Below are 22,134 nucleotides of genomic sequence, written 5' to 3' on the forward strand. Positions count from 1 at the left end.
AAAAAAGAGTAGAATGCAGAGAAACCCCACGCCCTGGGCATTGTCAGAAATGGTAGCACTCCCAGTTCCAAACAAATGGGAATGGTCAACATCACAGAGAGCCTGAGGCTGGGGCAAAAAACATACTATCAGACTAGCCAGAAATGTAACAGCAAGATCCGTGGAGGAAGACAGCCCTAATGACCTCAGTGATCTCTGACATGGCCCTGGCAGTCTAGAAAGCGGCACACATTTGCAAGACTGTGTACATGAACAAGGGAGACCGGAGAGGGCCCCAGCTAACACAATCCCTAGCTGAACACCAGGTCTTGCATACACACAGAGGAGATACACAGGGACCGGATGAAAAGCAAAATCCAGGGAAGACTTGTAAATGACCTAAATCTTGAGTGTGTTCCCCAACCTCCATACAGATCTATCAGCAAAAGATGGAATTCTTACAAACTTAAGGTGTTCGAGCACAACCTCTGATCAATCATTGGTGGCCCACTAGGTTACACTGACACAGGGATGACCCCTAGGAAGCTAGGATCAAAAATAAAAATAATAGTTTAAGTAAAATTGACAAAAGACATCAGCAGGTGCACACTGCAAGGGAAACAGACTCTTTGAAATTAGTCTAGGCAAGTCCCTAAGCAAATGAACGAACAAACAAACAAAACTCCACAATGGCAACTCGGAAAGGGGCAATGGGTGGAATTTGAATCTAGAGTTGCTATAATGTAGTAACTGAAATATCTAGTTTTCAACAGAAAACTACAAAATATGCAATAAACAGGAAAGTGAGACCCATACTTTGAGGTGGGGAGGTGGGGAGTAGTTAATACAAACTGTCTCTGAGGAATTTCAGATGTTAAACTTCACAAAGACTGCAAAGAAGTTATTATAAATGTGTTCAAACTAAGGGAAATCAAGTTTAAATAATTAAAGGACGTCACCCGCTCTCCAAACGTTTGCTGCTGGTCTTGGTGGCTTCTGGCCCTTGCGAGTCTCAGGTTCAACCACATGCAGGGTCCATCTCTCCCAGTCCACGAACCAACCCAAACCAGTCCCCAACAGCATGGGGCATCTGTGGCATCTGGCGTTGGCTTTGCTGCTCCCTCTGTAGCCAGGGAGCCCTGGGGCCAGGTGGGAGGAACCAAGGCCCTGTTGTCTGCATCTCTCCTCTCTCTCTGCCTGCCTCGGCCTGCTCAGTCTTTAGGACAGAGTTTCTGCCTTGCTTTCCTGGGTGGATTCCAGTGGCTCTGCTGGAACTGGAGGCCTGACCCCCATCCCCACCCCCAGTTAATTAGCTCTTGTCAGGGGCTAAGTCTGTGCCCAGTATCCCCAGGTGGGGACCTTGCTCCCAGTCTGACAGACCTCCTGGAATCATCTCACTCCACCCACTCAGCCTCGTTTCCACCTGCCTCTCCTTCCAAGGAGTTTGGAAATGAAGAATAAGACCACCCTGTAGAGGTACACTGTGCAATCAACATGGGGTCGAGGCAAACAGAGACCCAGAAGCTCAGTGGATCCCAGCCCGAGGGACCACACTCTAACCCGATTGGCTGTGAACCTTGGCTAAGAAAGAAAATGCTAATGAGAAGACAGGTGGGTCTACAACAGAAGGTTAGAAAAAGAAAAGTCCCAAACCGATGTCAGCAGTGCCCATCCCATTTCTGGCTGGAAATCGGCCAGTTTGACCAAGAACTTGGTCGTGCCTTGTCCCCAGGCAGCGTTATCTTCTGGAGAAAGGAGTGTATCTGTCCTAATACTATTATTGAACTCATCTAAGCAACTCCCTCTGCTCCAATTCCAAGCTCACCAAGCAACCTCCTGACATGAATACTGATAATTCTGACTTTTTGCTTAGCTCATCTAATATGAAACCATGCATTGATCTGGCCAACTAGACCACTATGTTTCTGCTGTGAATTAGTAAGCGGGTATTCTGCCTTTATGCATCAGCCCATTGTGAGCTTTGGTGAGGTGAGTCAGAACTCCCAAGTTTAATGAGCTCTGAAGGAAAATGAAAGTTCTGCTCCTGGAAGGCAGAGGACCAGCCCCTGGTCACTGGTAGGCTGGCCGTGGGTGATGATCACCTTGGGGGAGTCGATCAGCCTTCCCATCTTGACCTTGTACCACGTCCACTCACCAGCCTGGAGCCCTCTGGAGACCACGGGCAGCTGAGTCCAGTCCCAGGTTCTCCAGACCCCTTGGCCACACGGACTTGGATTTGCCTGGACGACCATCTGGGTGATACGGAGCCTTGCATATGGGTAACAGAAGCAGGAAGCCCCGCATGGAACAGTGGAGGCCAAAAGAGGGTGTGGAGTCCTTGTCAGGGGAGCTGATTTTTGAGCTGAGGTTTGGGCCATGAGATCTGTGGTTCTGGCGGACACTGCTGGGGAGGCATCTGGAGCAGAGCAGGTGCATGAGCGAGGGCACAGAGCAGAAACAGCCTGGACTCTGGGGAGATGTGGGGAGTTCTGTAGGACTGCAGTACCCGGGTGAGGCCAGGGTAAAGTCGAGGCCAGAGAGATAAATAGGGTTTAGGTCAGCCCCGCCCCATCAAAATACAATTTGAACCGCATATGTAATTTTGAATTTTATAGTATCCATATTAAAAAAGTAAAAAGAAACTGGTGAAATTAATGTTAATAATATACATTTTTGAGTCCTAAATATTTCAACATGTAAAAAATGTCAACATTTCAACATGTAAGAAAATATTAGTGAGATATTTTATACTATTTTTCTAAGTCTTCAAAATTTGGTGGGTATTTTGCACTGACCATGCATTGGAAGTGCCCCAAAGCCACATGTGGCTGGTGGTGTCTCCACGGGACAATATATGTCTTTATGAAGGGCCCGTCTGGTGGGATGCAGACTGGATGTAATCCTGAGAGCAAAGAGGGGGTCACTGAAGGGTTTCAAAGAAGGGAGTGGCATGGTCAGTTTTGTGCTCTAGAAAGATCTCTGGCCAGGAGTGGGAAGAGAAATCAATTCGGGCAGAATTGCATTTCGGGCAGAAAGGAATGGCCAAAGACAGAGCAGCATGCGCGCGCGTGCGTCTGTGAGTGCGTGAGGAGAGGAAGGGGTGTGCACTCATCCTCCTCGGGAGACGCACTTCACGGCAGGGTTAGAAACCAAACTTGCGTGAGAAACGTGGACGGTTTAACCACATTGTGTGTTTTTTGGTTTTGGAGGCAGACCACTCTCCAGGGCTGCTGCCCTACCCCACTCCCCCAAGTCCAGGCAGAGCCCTCTCTATGGTCCCAGCATTTTCACACCACTGTTACTGTTCTGGAGAAGAAGAGAAGCCCCAAGCGGGGTGGCAGGCCTGGAGTCGCGCGGGTGCCATGCCTCCCGCCCAGAATCCACTGCTGAGCGCAGAGGGGCTTGGCCCCGCCACTCCGATCCCATAGGGCAGCCTATTGAGGGGGTCAGGGCTCAGCCCCTGCGGCTGCTGGTGAGGGGCTCTGAGCGGGGAGCCTGTGTTGGGCAGGTGGGGGGCTGGCAGTGCACCCCACGTCCCCCTAGAGCAGGAGGAAGATCCCAGAACCTCAGGACAGGTAGAGACATTTTCCCAGCCACTTACGCGGGACCCTGGACAATTTCTCGGTTTCCTTATCTCCAAAGCAGAAATCATAGCTTAGCTGATGGAGCTGTTTGGAGGTGCACAGGTGACAATGTGGGACAGCGGCCTGGCACACAGCCCTGCCAATGGCCGGCACTCGTGAGCACGTGCCCTCTTCCCGCCACCTCGGGGCTGCCCGGGTCTTATTCTGTCACAGGCCCCAGGCCGCGGCCACTGGCTCCACCTCGTCCTGCAACGCTGGTGCCCCTTCTCCTTTTTAGTGACAGCAAGGTGGCCGAGAGGGCACAAAGGGACCCGCAGGGGCGCACCCACGTGCTGGCAGGCGCCCTTCCCTTCCCTTCCCAGGGTTCCCACTCCAGGACCCAGACCTCTGTGCCTGCCCTTCCGTCTCCTCCGCAAGGACGCCCTGGGGTGGCGCAGTCTTGTCTCGCGGGGCTGTGGGCACGAGCGGTGGAGGGTTTAGAAGATGTCAGAGAGGCTGCAGGTTAGAGGGAGGGAGAAAGGCATCGGAACTCGTAAACCCAGCGGGTCCGTCACGTGTGTATTTCTGGGCGTCTGCGTGTTCAGGATGATGGGAAGCTGCTTTGATTTGCGTGTGGCCTCCTCCTTTGTTCTTTTCTTGGGTTGGGTGGAATCAGCGATCATTACTGCGCTTGTTGGAAGCATTGTTATAGTCAGATCTTGGTGCCACACGGGTGCCCCAGACACTCAAGGTAAATGACAGCCCAAGGAAGCCCACCCTGAATACAAAATTCTGTCCTAAGGAAGTCTTGGAGATGATCTGTTTACTAGAGTGCCTGAGCCCTAGGCAGAGCTGCGTCCTTGCGGCGTCCTCCGGGGGCGCGCACGCGTCTGCGGTCCGTCCCCCCAAGCACCCCTTGGGAGAAGCACCTGCCTCTTTATGGCTCCTGGGGCTGGAAGACACCTCCCCCATGCCACCCCAGAGGACTACAGTCTAGGATGATCAAACTTAGGTTCTTTAGCCTAGACGTGAGTGACTTTTTAACCGCCCCCAAGGGTAGCCTCATGCTTTCAACTTCAAGTCCCCTCTTTTGAGGGGCTCGGCTGACGCTGGGACTGCCCGGGAGGAGGCGGAAGTGACAGCATTCAGGACTGTATTGCCAGCTGCCCGAGATGAGTTTCCAGCTGCCTTGGAGGAACCTCCACAAAAGGGAAGCAGTTTGATGTCCCCTCCTCACCCAGGAGCCTTACCAAATCCCTGACGGCCTAATTCCTCCGGCTGCCTGGCCCCCCCGCCAGTTCAGCCTGCTCAGAGGAGGTGGCCTGTGCTGACCCAACAGCCGGTGTCACTGGCAGCAGAAACGGCACAGGGCTTCACAGTGAGCTGTAAAGTGACTGCTGGAAAAACCCGGCCCCAGGCAGGCACAGCAGGCCTGCCTCATTCATGGCAGCTCAGACCTTCAAACTGGAACCCCATCCATCACTGCCTCCTGTCCTATGAGAGTCCAAGATCTGAGCTCCAGGCCTGGCAGTTCCTGGAGTCACATGGATGGCGATCTGCAGGTCCCTTTGTCCTCTGGCCTTTGCAGGAAATGGGCCTCGTTCTCACATTTGTTCCCAAACAGGAGTCTAGACTTGGGGGGAAAACTCCAAATCTCTATTGATTGTGCCCTAATGGAGGGAGGTTAATCTGTGGTCTTTGCCCTTAGCTGTCACTAAAGAAAATAGAAATGGTTTTCATATTTCTGATGGGTGGCAGGAAAAAAAAAAAACTTCAGCTTTATTTCTCTTTTAAAGAAATATGACTATTAGGCCTTTGGAAATGAATGACCTCAAAGGCACTAATTAGTGCTCACTTATGTATTTAGTTCACAATCAAAAACATCAGCCTAACACTCTATAAGAAAAGGAAAAATTATCTCAAGGTGAAAAAGAAGACTCTGCTCTGAAAAGTCCTTGAGAATTAGATTACAGATGAAAAAAGGTAAATCATCTTTTAGAGAATGTTCTTTAAAAATGCAGACTCACCATTCTGAGAAAGATTTTGTCCTAAATACTGTTTTTTTCCTTAGTGCAGAAGTTGATTAAATTAAACACCAGCTAACTAAAGTGAGTGAAAGATCTGCGTGGAAACGAAAACATCACGGCATGCAAGAGCCCTGTGTTAACGAGGCCTTGGGAACAGAAGAAGGAAGGACAGAGTGGAGCCTGAGGGGACATTCTGCAGGGAGAGAAAGGGGGGCTCCAGTGGAAGCAGGCCGCAGGGATCCCCAGAAGTCTTGGGAAGGCATTGGACTTCCCGTGGTTCCTGGGATGGGGTGAGAGTCAAGCTATTTCAACCAAGTAGTAAAGGAAAAGTTGAGCCTGGCAGGCTGCAGGGTTTCAGGATTCTCAGGTGGCAAATCTTGAGTCAACCTCGCTTAAAAACCCACTTTACGATTCTCATCATCCCTGCTATGGACTGAATGTTTATGTCCCCCCAAAATTCACACTTTGAAACCCTAACCTCTAATGCGATGGTATTAGGAGGCGGGGCCTCTGGGCGGTCATTAGGTCGTGAGAGAGGAGACTTCATGGTAGGATTAGTGCCGTCATAAGAAGAGACACAGAGAACTTGCTTTCTCTCTCTGCTCCACGCCATGTGAGGACCCAATGAGAAGACGGCTGTCTGCAAACCAGGAAGAGAGCCCTCACCAAGAACCCAACCCTGCTGGCACCCTGACCTTGGACTTCCAGCCTCCAGGACTGTGAGAAAATAAATTCGTGTTAATCCCCCAGTCTATGGTGTCTGTTGTAGCAACCCGAGCGACTAAGACACCCCTGACCACAGTTTCCATCCCAGAGGTGCCCTCCTCATTCTCTCGTGTGGTCTCAGTACTCGTGGTGGACACCAGTGGTTGGCTGACCTGATCCCCACCCCAGTCCCCATTCCCTGGCTCCCTTCCAGTGAGGGTGGCATGTCACAGAAATCAAGGTGGAGCTCCCAGGAAGCTTTGGTTCCTGACGAAAAGCCAGTGCCCTCCCACCCTCCCGCTTTGTCCGTCCCCTTCTACTCCTCCCTGCCTGGAATGTGATAAGGTATAGAGTGCAGCCTCTGCCACCACGAGGGACAAACGTGAAGACGAAAGGAAACAGACTGTGGATGCTGGAGAGGAAAGATAAGAAACCCTGGGTCAGGGCTGCCCTGGTGGTGCAGTGGTTAAGGATCTGCCTGCCAATGCAGGGAACACGGGTTTGAGCCCTGGTCTGGGAAGATCCCACATGCCACGGAGCAACTAAGCCCATGCGCCATAACTACTGAGCCTGTGCTCTAGAGCCCGCGAGCCACAACTACTGAGCCCGCATGCCACAACTACTGAGCCTGCGTGCCACAACTACTGAAGCCCGCACACCTAGAGCCCGTGCTCTGCAACAAGAGAAGCCACTGCGATGAGAAACCCACACACTGCAACGAAGAGTATAGCCCCCGCTCGTCGCAACTAGAGAAAGCCCGCATGCAGCAACGAAGACCCAACACAGCCAAAAATAAAAAATAAAAATAATAAAACAAATAAATTAAAAAAAAAGAAAATCCTGGGTCCCCTAAGAGTGTTATTGCATAGCTGCTCCACACATTGTTTTTATGAAAAAATAATGTCCTATGTGTTGAAAACATTGTTGGTCAGATTTTTTGTCATTTGTAGCTGGGAGAATTCCTAATGGGTACAGGGTCACCCTCCAGAGCCCTGGAGAGCATTCCTCAGGTTATCAAGCCCTTTGACTCTTTCAGAGTCGGAGGCCTAAGGAAGACTGTCTTGTTCATGACAGTCTGTTCAGCCCCTATGGGGACAGAGCAGGGCTGGCAGAGGTGTGAGTTCTCCTTCTGTGCCCTGGTATACATTCTCAGAAACAGTCTTCAGACCTCCAAAAGCATCTCCTGTATTTTACTAGAAGATTCATGAAACGATTCATGGTATTTGTCTCTGGGAATGGTATTGTTCAGATCAAATACAATCGCCCTGTATAGAATCCCCAAACCAGACTTTTCTTGCCTTAGAGAGTCTGCAGAGTGATGGAGACAAACCCTGTCTCCCAGGGAAGTTTGTACCTGGCAGTACCTTTTGTACCACCACACCACGCACAAACAAGACTCACTCCCCACTTGCCTGGGCCACGACACACACTCCCCTGGGGTCCACCCGAGCAGACACAGGAGGATTGTAGGTGGAATGCCAGCAGTCTGCTGGGCTGGGCTTCACACCCAAAGGGACAGTGGGCCCAATGTTGGATAATTCAATCGAACAAACCAAACTCTGCCTTGTTATCTGGGGAGAGGGGATGCGGGCCAGAATGAATGAGCTTCCTGCCTCTGGGGACCAAGTTCATCAGGCTTCCGTGGCCACATCCATGCCTCCTCCAGTGGAAAATTCAGATCCAGTACAAGTCTTAGCAAGTGCAAATGTAAACCTATTCTTTGAGATCTTTTCCCCATAGATAATTGCTAAACTGTTTCAGACCAGGGAGAAAAAAGCTAGTATTTGGTTAGTAGTCTCCAACATTATTTACAGAATCTCAGGCAGAGTGATTTTGTATCCGTCTATCTCACTTTATACTTAAAAAAAAAAAAAAAGTAGCCCTCCCTACCCTCACCACCTCGCAAACCTGCATTAAACTCCAGCACGTTTCAATCTATGCATTGATGACTAAGAGGAATACATTTTCTGCCACAGAGATGTAGTTAAATCTCTAGCCCTTATTTTTAACCCAGCACCATTTCTGAATCAATTTCTATGGAGAGAGAATACCTGGACATTTAAATCCATCAAAAAGGAGTAAATGAGCATTTCAGATACATCTATCAAGAAGAAATGCCCCTTCTCCCCATCATTGTGGGGCTTTGTCAGTCGCCTGGCAGATGAATGTCCACGTTAAGTGTTTATTAATCACTCCCGCGCACGCTGATGGGCCTGAACACTGCTCCTCTACGCCTCTGACACGTACCAAGTATGCGGTGGGATTCTTCTGTCTCTTGAGCACAGTTGCTTACTTTGTTAAAGTTAATTTCCACTCATTTCTGGCTTTGATGGGAAGATTCCTTTATCAATTCAATTCATGTGTGTTGTCTGCAATCAAAGCAACATTGTCTGCTAATGGGAGCTCCGTCCCATGCTCTCTCCCCATTTTATGCTAACGCCTTTCTTCTGCTGGTCCTGCGAGGGACGGTTTGGGGAAGATGCTCTCTCCCTGGCCTTCAGAGACAGGCTGCAGCAAGTGGTGGATTGACAGCCATTTCCTCTGCCAGCATTCCCCAGCTTAGGGAAACGATGAGCTACTCTTTTCCCCCGGAATTATCTGGGCTGAAAAGCAAGTCAGGGCTTCCCTGGCGGCGCAGTGGTAAGAATCCGCCTGCCAATGCAGGGGACGTGGGTTCGAGCCCTGGTCCGGGAAGATCCCACATGCCGCAGAGCAACTAAGCCCGTGAGCCACGACTACTGAGCCTGCGCGCTAGAGCCCGTGAGCCACAACTACTGAGCCCGTGCACCACAACTACTGAAGCCCGTGCTCCACAACAAGAGAAGCCACCGCAGTGAGAAGCCTGCGCGCAGCAACGAAGACCCAACGCAGCCAAAAATAAAATAAATAACTTTTTAAAAAAAGAAAATAATTTAAAAAAAGAAAAGAAAAGCCAGTCAGTGGGGTAAAGAAGGTAATGGGAGACGTGTAATGGCAATTTTGTATTCCTACCACCATCCGTAGGACCAAGTCTTATTCTGAGATTCAACACTCTTTACACACCAGACCCTCCAACAAGCTCTCCCTCTACTATCCCTCCAGCCCCATAAAATTCATTATATCCCCGACATATATACTCCTGTGCATCTTCTCACACTGTCCTTTCCAGCTCCTCTCTCTTCCCCATCTCATCCACCCATTTGCAGGCCGTTAATCTAAGTCCTACCCCTCCTGAACGACAAAGTCAAGCCTCCCCTCCTCAAAGACACGCTTCTTCTCAGCCCCAGGGCCACAAGAACTCTTCTCTGAATGCTTCCAGAACTAAAACCCACTAGGACTGCACTGGCAGACACCACCTTGTGCTGTGTGGGGCTGGCATATAGAGGAACATCTGGAGCCAGCCAACCCCAGCCTGAATCTGACGCTGAAACTCAGAGCTGCATGGCCCTGGGCAGTCACTGAATGCTTGTGGAAGTTTCTCCACAAGAAAAAGGAATGAAATAACACTTATCTTGTAGGGCTGTTGTCAGCATTCACAGTAATTTACGGAACCCGCCTGTCACAGTTCCCAGACGATGTGGGAGCCCAGTAAGTGGTAACAGTTATAAATCCCAACTGGATGACAGACCCCCAGAGCAAAGTATGGTACGTATGGTACTTTTCTGTACTGCAGAGTATGGAAAGTTAAACCTATGCGTCTCAGACCCTCTCGCCACTAAAGTTCAGGTTATACGTAAGGTTCCAACAACTAAACGTATTTCTTCACTATTTGGAGGACAGAAGTGAGGCGAGGCATCTCAAGAACTGTGAAGGGTCTGAGGTTTTGCTCTACATGCAAAAGCTAACAGGTTAGTTGGCCACAGTAACATAAATGCTGGTAGAAGACAGGAGATTCCTGGGTCAGAGACAAAGGACTTCATGACTCACAGCAATAGCAGTAGCCAGAATATCAGCATTTCCTTGTGCTGCTTCCTCAAACCCCAACTCCCACGGGGCAATGTGAGGAGGGTCACGTGACACCCGCACATGCAGTGGGTTACGTTAAAGGAGAGGAACTCTGAGCTTACAGAACCCAAATCTTTTATAATGTACAGTAGGCATGCCTAGCTTTGCTCTGGATCTCTGAATCCAAGGCTATTTGCTATGCAAGCATCCTTGGAAAGATAGTCTAGAACAAAGCCGTCAGTACACCTGCGAGATGTGCAGACAACAAGAGACTCATGGAAAATCATCTCCCAGCAAGGCCATCTTCCTGCTGCCAGCTGTTGCTTCTGGCAAAGATGGTCGTGGAGATTTGGGGTTTTCTACAGCCGCATCCCAGTGTCCAGCCACTAGCTTCATAGTGTCCAAAGGAAATCATAAAACTAGCAAATCCCTAGCCCCAGGTCACAGCTATGAGTGATTTCTGAGCTCAGCTGTGCCTGTGACGGCCTCCTGACGTTCCTCTTTCTTGACTGTGGCAGGCGGGTTAGATGTTATTGAATTTCCTGAAGGCCCAGCCTTGAGTCTATTTCCCCATTACTTCCAGGAGTTCTTTAAGCACTAAATTTCCTGCATGAATCCTTCCTTTACTGCTTAAAAGAGCTGGAATGGTTTCTGTTTCCGGTACTAACTAAAATAAGTAGAGACTAAAGCTCATTATTCACCAAAGCTCCTATGCCTCTGACTAGAGACTTCTGATGACGCTGAAGGTGGTGATGATGATGGTGGTGGTGGTGATAACAATTAGTAAAGGAAAAGGAAGAGAGTGAAGAAAGGAAGAATAAAGCAGGGACAAGAGGAGGGTGAAAAATCTTCATTATTTTTCTCCTCTTCCATCAAAATATCATATATTCTCCAAAAAGAAAGCTTTTTTGAGCCTTTATCTACTACAAGTATGGAAAGAAGCAAGCATACTTATTACTGGAACCCCAGCCTCACCAATTAGAGCTCTTGTTTTGTTTTGTTTTTTTCAAATTACATTTTCCCCGAACTTCTCTGTGATGCAAGAGAGTTTTCCCAGCCTCTCTCACACGGGCTGGTCACATCTTGGCTGGATCAGGGCAAAGCCTGATCTCAATGCCATGTGCAACAGTCACAAAGCTGTTTTCATACCTGCACCGCATCTCACAGGGGATGGAAAGTAAGGAAACATTCATGTCTTTAGCCTAAGTCATGGCCTAGGGGTTCTTCCTGGAATGGGGGTTCTGGCTGACTCAGTCACTCGCAACAAGCTTTTCTGTTCAGTGTCTGGGACCCTCTACCCTGATCCGCTCTCTAATGGTGACCCAAAATGTCCATCCCCGTCCTGTGTAGGAACTTCTGGAAGGGCATCTCTCAGAACTGCCTTATGATTTCTCCACGCTGCACGGTGCTATTCTGCTCAGGGTCTGGCAGGGGACACACCCTTCCTACGCAATGCAGGTGGCTGGGTTCTGGGATTTGCATGAAATTGCTCATGTGATCTGTGCATATGATAATAGCTAACATTTATTGAGTACCTGCTATGTGACAGATGCAGTATTAAATGCTCTAGGGGTCTTTTAACCCATTTCAGTCTCCCAACAATTCTGTGAAGCTCCATACTTTATACATGTGGCAACAGAGGCTCAGAGAATTCATCAACTCACCTAGATCACAACCAGGGTGTCTTCAGAGGCCTCTCTCTTACACCTATGTTATCCTGCATAAAGCAGGAACCTAATGAATATTTGTTCAATGGATTAGAACCAATGTGGCAGAAATTACTGATTTCCCCCATTATCCATTCTTTCCTTCATCTTAGTAATAACCACCACTATCATCCAAGATTTTAGCTGAGTCCCTGCCTACTTGGCCAGTTACTTCTCTATGCCTCAGTGTCTACACTTGTGAAATAGAAATTAGTACCTGTCTCATGTGTTTCTCAAGTGTACGAACTCCCAGTCAAGTAGGGAGTTCGAACCATCCCAAACCATAATAGCTGACCAATAAAATGCATATTTTAAATTTCCAACTTGTAGTTCATTTTATTGATTAAATAAATTAGTACATGTGCCAGGCACATAGTAAGTCAAATTCTGGCCAATTGATTTAATTAAACTCAATGCCATTCTATAAATCCATCTCAACAAAGGATTAAGAAGCTCCAGAGAAAGCTTGACCCTTCAGACTCTCTGTCATGAAATAGAATTACAACATATTTTAACAATAAATGAACTACTGATTAGGAATATAAAATCTATATTTTAATAGTCACATACTATAGTTTGGGGTAGTTTTTGGTTAGTAATCTATTTGATTTGATTTTTAAATACTTGAGAAATTATCCTCTCGTAAACCAACTGCCACCTAAAGAAATATTCCCAGGGGAGCATCCTTTTCCACCATCGTCTTCCTGAAGTGCTTGTGTTAAACAAATCAACAGCCCTCTCCCTCTGAAGCCAGCTCGATGAAGCTATTTCCCACAGAACTCAGTCCTGCTAACTTTTGCACCCATCAGAGAATCAAGAAATGAAGAAAAGGACGTGGGAAAGTTGGGATGGATAATCTAAGAAGCTGCCCCATTACTGATACCTTTGGTTGGGGTGAGGACAAGTAAGGCAGCGTCTGTACCCCATACAGGGGCCACGTGCATTGTGAATTGGAGTCAGTGCCACAGTTCGGTTGTGGCAGTGACGTTCCTACAAGGTCAAGAGACTTACTTACAAGGTCCTAAGACAAGACAGTAAATTGGAGAGACCGCTCAGGTTGTTCCCAATTTGTGCTTTGATCCTTAATGGGTCACAAAAGCTTATTGAAGTGTTTGTGTCTGCTGCACAAAGCCGACAAGATAGAAGCGGTTATCTTCTTGTTATCCCAGGATAGAACCAGCTAGGCTTAGCTCTAAGGCATCTGCTGATAGGAACTGCCCCATGGTATCAGCCGCCACTTAAGAGCTGGAGAAGGAAAAGAAAGTGACTTTTCTTAGGGATTCAGTTTATTCACAAACTCTACATTGTTAGCTGGAAACAGGACTTCTCTCTGAGGCCCAGAGCCCACGCAGAGCAGATCCACTAATAAACAATTCTCTGTCGAGTCTAACTTTAATTTTCTTTCTTTTTACAAGGGCCTGCCGTACTGGAGACATTAGCCTGGTACTCCAGAATGACACAGAGATCTGTACAGTTACTCAAGATGCGACGTTCTTTGTGGGAATGAAGAACCGGGGCTCTGGAGGATGAGGAACACTAGCCAAATGGCGAGGACGTTATCCTTTGGACTCACACGTGACTGCAAGACAGCATGGCCCCAGAATCCACTGGCGGTCCATCAGGGGTGGGAATACCCAGCTCCCTGCCAGGGGTAAGGACATCACTGCGAAAATCCTAGAGCAGCTCCCGCAAGAATCAAGGTCTCCAGCACCCCTCCTTTTCTGGGAACCCCTCCCCTCCTCCAACCCCTTCCTCTCTTCCAAAATGTAATGAGCAACGGCCAGCATCGATCACCCGCTCACTGTGCCTCCGAGACATTGCTAGCCAAGCACTTTGCTGAACAAAACGGGAGCTTGGCTGTGTTGGTTGGGGGTGTGGTTTGGGGTGATGGTCACAGAGTCCCCAGGACTTTTTAAAGCAGTCTGCTCTGCTCCGTATGGCACACCACAGAACGTCAGCCGTAGACACGTCCTCTGCTCTTTCCCTTGCAGTGGCTTAGCTTTGCTTTCTTGGGTGTTTCTGAGCCAAAGGCTTTCAGAGGATGGGAGGCTGGAGGCGCGCATGTCTTCTGGGTTTGCTCTGGCGAAAATGGGGAAAGAGGAGGGCGTGTGGAGGGAACTGAGCAGCAGCAGGAGGGCTCCACCGTCAGTGGGTTTATTGCTTTATGCTGCCACCTGGCTGATCACGGAGCTGCGGGCTCCTGCCGGCAGAGAAAGGAAGACACACAGGAAAGAAACATCTACACTGGAAGGTCTCAAAGCCAAGTTTCCTGATGGGCATGTGACTCTAGGCCACAGACAATCGAGTCCAGCCTCGTGACTCAGGAGTCACTGTGGTCCCCAGAGGGGGACGGGGGCTGATGCTAAAGGCCATGCTTAAAGGTAAGGGGTCCGTTCATCCACGGAAAACTACTTGAGGTGAGACTGGTTCTGCCTGTTTCAAACCCTCCATGTTTTCTTCTTCTTAAAATCTGCAAACACTTCCTACTGAAAACCTTAGTAAGACGTTCCAGGCTCACCTTCCAGGTCCCCGAGTAGGAGAATACCCTCCTTCCCGCAGAAATCACCTTTGCTTCCATTGATGTCAAGGGGGAAGAGAAAAGGAAAAGGTTTAGGGTGAATTACTTGGGCCGGACAATCCATGCCAAGAGAGGGCCTCACTAAGCGTTCCTGCAGCCTGTCGCTCGGGAAGGAAAACACAGGGGAAGGAAATTTACTGACTGTCTTGGACAGCGTGCTTGGGGTTTTACGAGGCAGGAGGGCTACACAGTGGTCCTGGGGCAAGATGTGGAAGAAGACAGCCAATCTATCCCAGGCTGGGCGTGTGGATAAAGAAAAAACTCTCTGGAGGGGAAGCACAGGGCGGGTGTCAGGGTAGGTGCCAGCTAACAGACTGGCCTGTGGGTACTTGTAAGGCAGCCCAGGAAGGCCTTCCAGAAAATCATATGGGAGAAGGAGGCCAGAGGCCCCACAAGGTTCAAATAGAAGCTCTGATTATTGGTATGAATTGTCCTCACCTGCACCCACTGACCGGAAAGCCTGGTAGCATTCAGGATACACGTGCATCATCTTTAATCCTTACAAAGAACGTGAGGTATCATTCTCATTGTACTATAGGAAAGCTAAAGCACCAAGAGCTTCTGAAATCTTGTGACGCTTGTCAAGATGCAGCTGTGATACCCTGAATAGGTGCAAAGAAAGGATAGATCCTTTATCGCCATTAGCACCCACATTAAACATTTATTCAATATATCTAACGTGCCAAGTGCTGTGACAAAGGTTGGTGACACCAGTATTAAGTCTATCCCTGCCCTGATGGCCTTGTAAGGTAGTTGGGAAAAAAACAAGAGGACCTCCAGCTGCTATGACATGATTCCCACTGATTCCTTCCTTTGGCTTGATTCTTATCATCTGGCTGGGTCAGGGGTTAGGGACCATATTAGCTATGATTGAATATAGCCACGTGTAGTAGAAAATTCAAATAATAGTTTAAAAGATAAACATTTATCTTCCACTCACAAAAAATGAGTGGAGCAGCTCCTTGATCTTCAGGGACCCTGGTTCTTGTCATCTTTCTGCTCTGTTATTCCCAGCATGAAGCTTCTATCTTAAGGATTATTTCCTGGTCTAAGATGGACGCTGAAGATTCTTCTCTGACTTTCAAGGAGCCCTCCTTTCACTGGTCTCTTTAAATATGGGTGTTCCCAGCAATACATCTACAATCTCGCTTTTTCTCTATACTCCCCCACCCCCCAAGCTCTTCCATCCTAAGACTAAAGCTACCATTTCTGTATACGTAAGTCCCAAATCTCTCTTTCCATCTCTGATCTCTCTACCCAACTTTAGACTCACATTTTCACCATGGGACATCAGCAGAAGCCGCTGAGGTTAAGGAAGAAAATGCAATACGTCCAAATATGACATCATGTTGCAGCTTCATGAGCAAAAGTGGGCCCTGCTCTGAAGATCCCTGTCTCTGCCTGTGGCATCACCACCCTCCCATCCCCTTGGACCAGGTGGCCACAGGTGTGTGTGACTTCCTCTCTCATGCCCTTCCCCTCCAACACACACACACACACACACACACACACACACACACACACACACACCACCCTGCTTGATCTTACCCATTCCCCCTTCAAATTCTTTCCCAACCCCACCCCAGCTCAGGTGGTCATTACCCATCACTTGAACTGATACAATTTTCTCCTTGTTTGTTTCCCTCCCTCTGTTCATTCAATAGTTCAATAAACATTCATTTGCAAGCTGACTCTGTCGGACCCTGCTCTGGCTTTTCTCTGTCCCCATCAACAGGACCTCCTATTGCTGCCAGTTGTATGTCTCAAGTTCAGATCTGACTCTGTTACTACCCCTGCTTAAAGTTTTCTGAGGAGGATCAAGTACAGAGCTGTTAGCGTGGCCCTTCATGGCTTGGTCTCCGCTTCCGTATCACACCTGTGTCCAGGCACCTCCCCTCACCCCTGTAGTGGGCGCCCCCCACTCCTGCCTCCCAGAGGCCCTCAGCATTCCTTGGTAGGTCAGGGGCTCTCCGGCCACTCTGCTCCACTGAGCGGTATGCTCACTCCTGGCAGAGTGGTCTGAGTCACCACCGGCCTAGCCAAGGGACCAGCCCCTCTCTCACCCATGAGGATTCCCACTCCATTGCCTTCAGCCAAAAAGCACAGAAACGGTCACTGATAATTCCAGAGCACACCCCACATCTCTCTCTGACCAATCTTTTCTCCTATACACCATGAAGAACCCAGATGACACCCCTAGCCTTCAGCTACCTGTGGGTTCATCCAACTTCTCCAGAGCAGGACACCAGATTGCCTTGAATGGGACCACCTTGCCTCTATGAAGCCATGTTGCCTCCAGATTTGCCATTTACTCAACAAATTCATTGAGCTCCTGTCTGTTCGAGCCCGGGGCAGGGTGTGGTGGCTGGGAGAGGGTCAGACGGTCCCTGCAGGTCAGTTACCCCTGCCATGCTCCTAAGTGTCTAGGTGTACTAAGCAGGCAGACCAGGAACTCCTCTTCCCCACCCTACCTCCTGAGTCAGGCCACTTTCATTCATTTTTTTAATCCAGCAAATATAGGCTAAGTATGTACTATGTGCCAGTAACTGTTCTGAGTTGGGAAACAGTAATGCACAAGATAGACGAACATGCTAGTCCTCGGTGGGGCATACATTTCAGTGGGGAGGCGGGCGCAGGGAGCAGAAAAACTCAGGAGTAAAGGACACAGAGTTAGAAGGTGTTTATAAAGCAAGGAACCCTGTGGGGAGGATTGGGGAAAGAGGGGTGATATTTTTAAGTAGGGTAGTTGGCCTTCCTGAGAAGGAAAATGACATTTGAAGAAATCTGCGAATGAGATAAGGGAACAAGGACCCTCCCCAGCCCACCCCCAATTTGTGCAGTTTTTGCTGCAAATAGATTAGAGCTACATTTCCAGGAGTAAAATGGCGTGTTCTCCATACCAACAGGAAAGGAGGTAGGCTGAGAGAAGAAAAGACCGGGACAACAGAAAGTTATTCCATGTTGAACTGTCCCTGATGGACACTTGAAAACCAGCTCGGGGGCAGAGCAGGGCCCACCAGGCCGAGGGGCTCCCCCGGGCGCCGGTCCCGGGCGGTCAGGCTAATCCCGCCGCCTCCTTCCAACCCTGCATCGCCCTGGGGGCGTTGGCTCGTGCGAGGAAAGTTCTAACCCCGAAGAAGCCAGCCCTGGGAGGCTCCGGGAGCTGGAAAGCCGCGCGGCCGCCCGCGTGCACCCGGGGAGCGGGGGACCCCCGACCCCCAGCCCGGCTCCGAGGGCAGCGGCCAGAAGCCAGGCGGCGGCAGAGGCCTCGGGGCCGAAGGGCGCTGGGCACCCTCTCCGGGCCGCGCCCAGCCCCTCGGTTCCTGCCCGGCCCGCAGAGCTGGCCTTCTGGGGGCGGGGGCGGGCGCAGAACTTTTTTCCTGAAATTATCCAACTCCTGGGGCGCAGCCGGCGGCCCAGGACCGCCGAGCAGGGAGCCCCCTTTCCGGCCACAAGCCGCCTGACTTAGAGATTGAGGATGAAGTGTGCCCTCTTTCCAGGCTTCCCCGAAACCCCCTCAGGGATGCTGTTTTGCTTGGGCCCGGGTCTCTCCCGCGCCGAGTTGCACACAAACCTTTTAAACATTTCAACACAAAACCCAATCCATTGTGGGCCGCACATTAAAAAGTGTTATTCGCTTTGAAGTTTTTGTCTAATGGCTCTAAACTGAAAGAAAATGTTTTCCTATTACTTAATTCAATCATAGCGAAGAGACTTGGTAAAAAGCCCACGGATTTTGCCCCAAAGTGTGACAGAGTTCTCTTTGTGTTTGCTTATCCTCTGCTGTCACACACTTTAATTCGCCTCTCTTTATCTGGCATTCAAAACTTTCTTCAATGACATTCAATAAGGTCCAGAGGCTGGAGGGAAAAAAAAAAAAAACTGGTTATTTTTCCCCCCTAGATATTCTTTCCCAGTAGCTTTGGCCTTGCTCGCATTCAGGGGCTCTTAACCCCTTCTTCCCCGGCTGCGGGCTGTGGCTCCCTGGAGAGCTCTGCACTGACCGTTTGCGGGCGCCGGCCCCCAGGGCACAGCGGCTGCCTCTGCCACCCTGCGGGTCCTGCCTGCACCCTGCGCCTCTCCCACCTGCCTCTGCCCAACAGGGAGCCCCTCTCCCGGCCTTGGTCCTGCTCTGGGCCCAGTCTCCGGGGTCCAGGCCAGCCCACATTTCCCAGAGAGCAATTAGAACCGGCATTAGGCTACACTGATGCACCCTGGCTTGTTTGCAAACACCCACTTAGAACGGGGAGCCTTGGGGAGGAGACCTTGGCGTTGAGGGCAGCAGTGGACCCCGCCAGCCCCCCAGGGCAAAACAATCGAGGAAGCATTGAGCCCTTACTCCTCCTGCTAGATGACAGGCCCTCCATCCAGGTTATTTTCCCCATTGCCCCTCTCTCTTTTATGGAATCCGTTATTTTCTCTCACATAAATTCTCTTTGCTTTTTAATCAGCTATAATTTGTTGCTGTTGTTATTGCAGAGATGTCATCAATGATGAAAACCGTGCAAATGCTTCGATTTGGGGCCATCTTATTCCCGTGCACTGATTCCCCCGGCCGGAAAGCTTCCCCCTCCATCTCTCACAATTCCTTTCAGGGCTCAGAGCAGGTGACTGCAGTGACTTGGTTCCAATAAAATCGAAAGTAAACGTCTTCCTTGAAAAGTCTCAGGCTGTACATTCAAAATGTTTATGCTAATTTCCCATTGTATGGAAAAAGCTCCTGCACGAAGCAGCTTTGAGCCCAGAGGACGATTTTAAAAGCTGAATCTGTGTACACAAGGCCAGGCGTTTGAAGTTGTTTAACCACTGTGTGACCAGAAAGAAGAGAGTGACACGACAGGAGCAGGTCTTGGGGAGAGGGGAGCTCCGCCCGGGTGGGCGAAGGCAGCAGAAGCTGGGAATACAACTGCCCCTCGCACCGCTCCTCCAGGGTGAACTTCGGGAAGGCAGTGATATCGTAGCGCACCCGCGGGTCTGTTGGGGTGTGCGCCGGCGGAGAGAGCGCCCACACTCTCCATGTCTGGTGGGGTGTGAGATCTACATCTTCACCGGCCAGTCTTTCCTCCCATTCCCTGTCTCTCTGTCTGCGATTCTCAGCGGGTGATTCCTCTTTACATCCACGGCCACGTCGTTGACTAGCATCTCCCCAACAAAGACTGGGCGTTATAGGCACCATCGAAGTTAAGACTATTTGAGAAACTCAGAGAAAACAGGGACAGCGATGGGGCTAGTGCTGGATAAGAAATACCGAGCCCTTCTCCTCTCTGCCCAGCGGTGCCACTCCTGCAGGAGCCCTGGTCCTTCTGCTTCCGACACAGGAAGATGAGAGCGATTCCACAGGTGGAAATCGGAGGCCGGCTGTGGGGACGCTCCCGGGGTGCACAACGCCGAGCTGAGGAGACTAAGTGGAGGCAGCCTGATCTTGGGGGGCGAGGGGGAAATGAGAGAAGGAGGGGGACGGGGACCGAGTGCGCAGAGAAGATGGGGGTGTGCGCCCATGGGGATCTGTGGAAGCGAGGCACTGGGGGTGCGAAATCAATAAGATAAACGGGCCGATCGCCAATGCAAAGCCAAAGGGGAGTAAGGAATAAAGAGAAAGAAAAGAATATTAAATCGCAGGAGAATGAGAAAATAAACCCGCAAAGGGGAGAGGAGGGGGCGAGGGCGCCTGTTACGGCTTGGGTGGGGTTGACAAGAATGGAGTACATTATGCAGTTCATTTAGTTAACAAGTGAAATAATGAGGAAGCGTGCAGAGTGAATGCCAAGAGAAAAGGCACAAAAACCCTATTGAGAGGCCCCGGCCGCTCCTGGCGTAGCCCATCACATGGCAATAGTCCTATTTAAGCGGCGCCGCCGGCGCCTTTCAGCACCACTAGCGCTGGCCAGCACCTCGCGCTCTCTGGGCGGCGCCCACGGCAGCAGCGGCGGCGCCTCCAGCCCCGGCTTCAGCGGCGCCTCCGGCCTCCCCGGAAGAGGCAGCTGCGCGCGGCCGCGGCCCGGGGAAGTGCGTGGGGAGCCCCGAGGTCCGCGGGGCGCCGGGAGCGGGCTGGCGGCGGGGCGACCGCGCACCGGGGCCATGCCGCGCTCCTTCCTCGTGGACTCGCTGGTGCTGCGCGAGGCCGGCGAGAAGAAGGCGCCGGAGGGCAGCCCGCCGCCGCTGTTTCCCTACGCGGTGCCGCCGCCGCACGCCCTGCACGGCCTCTCGCCCGGCGCCTGCCACGCGCGCAAGGCCGGGCTGCTGTGCGTGTGCCCGCTGTGCGTCACCGCCTCGCAGCTGCACGGGCCCCCCGGGCCGCCCGCGCTGCCTCTGCTCAAGGCGTCCTTCCCGTCCTTCGGCTCGCAGTACTGCCACGCGCCCCTGGGCCGCCAGCACTCGGCCGTGTCGCCCGGGGTCGCTCACGGCCCCGCGGCCGCCGCTGCCGCCGCCGCGCTCTACCAGACCTCCTATCCGCTGCCCGACCCCAGGCAGTTCCACTGCATCTCCTTGGGTGAGGCGGGGAGTGGGGAGGTGGGGCGGGGGAGGGACGGGACCGAGCAGACGAAAGCTGGCTAGGCGGGCATGGGGGACGAGGAACCTGGGCGTTCTGCGGGCGATGAGGGTCATTTCGGGCCCCTGCGTGGACACTGTGGGTGGCGTGCGGCTGGAGGGACGGGACAGGACACGGGGAGGGAGGGTGAAGCAGAAGGTCCAGGCCCTGGCGGGGGCTCCTAGGACGAAACGAGGGCTGGGGCTCAGGGCGCTCCAGAAGGGAGCGCGGGGGCCGCGTGACTCCGGGAGTACCAGGGTCCCGAGGCTTGGCGAGGAGGAGCCCGCGGTTACGCCGCTGTGCATTGTGTTCGGGGCAAAGAGGTGGGTGAGAGACCAAAGTCCCGGGATTCTGACGGCCGCCTACCGGAGGATCGGGCCCACAGCGCGAGGGTCTGATCGCTTCCGTGTCTGCACCCCTACCCACTCCAGACAACAGCTCGAACCCGCTGCCCAGCAGCAAGAGGATGCGCACCGCGTTCACCAGCACGCAGCTGCTAGAGCTGGAGCGCGAGTTCGCCTCGAACATGTACCTGTCCCGCCTGCGCCGCATCGAGATCGCGACCTACCTGAATCTGTCCGAGAAGCAGGTGAAGATCTGGTTCCAGAACCGCCGGGTGAAGCACAAGAAGGAGGGCAAAGGCAGCAACCACCGCGGCGGCGGCGGGAGTGCGGGTGCCGGCGGGGGCGCACCGCAAGGCTGCAAGTGCGCGTCGCTCTCCTCAGCCAAGTGTTCCGAGGATGACGACGAATTGCCCATGTCTCCATCCTCATCGGGGAAAGACGACCGGGATCTCACGGTCACTCCCTAGGCGCACGCCTCCCCAGGTCGCCCATCCCAGACCCTCCCCGCGGCTCAAAGACTGGTCCTGGGACGCAGCACTGTTTCCCAGGCACCCACTGCCAAATGGCGGCCACGCACGGATTTGGCACGGCTTTGCGGAGGTCCCCGGCCCTGGGAAGCGCCGAGAGCTTGGCACACCTGACCCTGGTATCCCTACCCCAGGGCCCGCGGCCGTCCAAAGTGGACTCCGAGCTGTGCAGACACTGCACGCGCGCGAGTCCTTCTCAGCCACGCAGCGCGGCGGCCCGGCCCAGCGCCCTGCTGGCCGCCGGCGCCTCCC

At 51.7% G+C, this 22,134-nt stretch overlaps 1 protein-coding gene across 1 annotated transcript; it reads left to right on the forward strand.

Moving 5' to 3' along the window:
- Positions 1 to 20,560: 20,560 nt before the first annotated feature.
- Positions 20,561 to 21,822, forward strand: GSX1 (GS homeobox 1). The gene is made up of 2 exons (XM_036831114.1): positions 20,561 to 20,972; positions 21,443 to 21,822. Exons 1-2 carry the CDS (start codon positions 20,561 to 20,563, stop codon positions 21,820 to 21,822), a joined length of 792 nt encoding a protein of 263 aa, XP_036687009.1.
- The last annotated feature ends 312 nt before the right edge of the window (positions 21,823 to 22,134 follow it).

Source organism: Balaenoptera musculus, chromosome 18 (genome assembly GCF_009873245.2).
Source record: "Balaenoptera musculus isolate JJ_BM4_2016_0621 chromosome 18, mBalMus1.pri.v3, whole genome shotgun sequence".
Classification (NCBI taxonomy): domain Eukaryota; kingdom Metazoa; phylum Chordata; class Mammalia; order Artiodactyla; family Balaenopteridae; genus Balaenoptera; species Balaenoptera musculus.

What these genes read in the sequence shown, in the direction of transcription:
- GSX1 (XM_036831114.1), top strand. Translation starts at nt 20,561, where the DNA reads ATGCCGCGCTCCTTCCTCGTGGACTCGCTGGTGCTGCGCGAGGCCGGC. An exon ending in GTTCCACTGCATCTCCTTGG is followed by an intron (nt 20,973 to 21,442) that starts GTGAGGCGGGGA and finishes TACCCACTCCAG; the next exon opens with ACAACAGCTCGAACCCGCTG.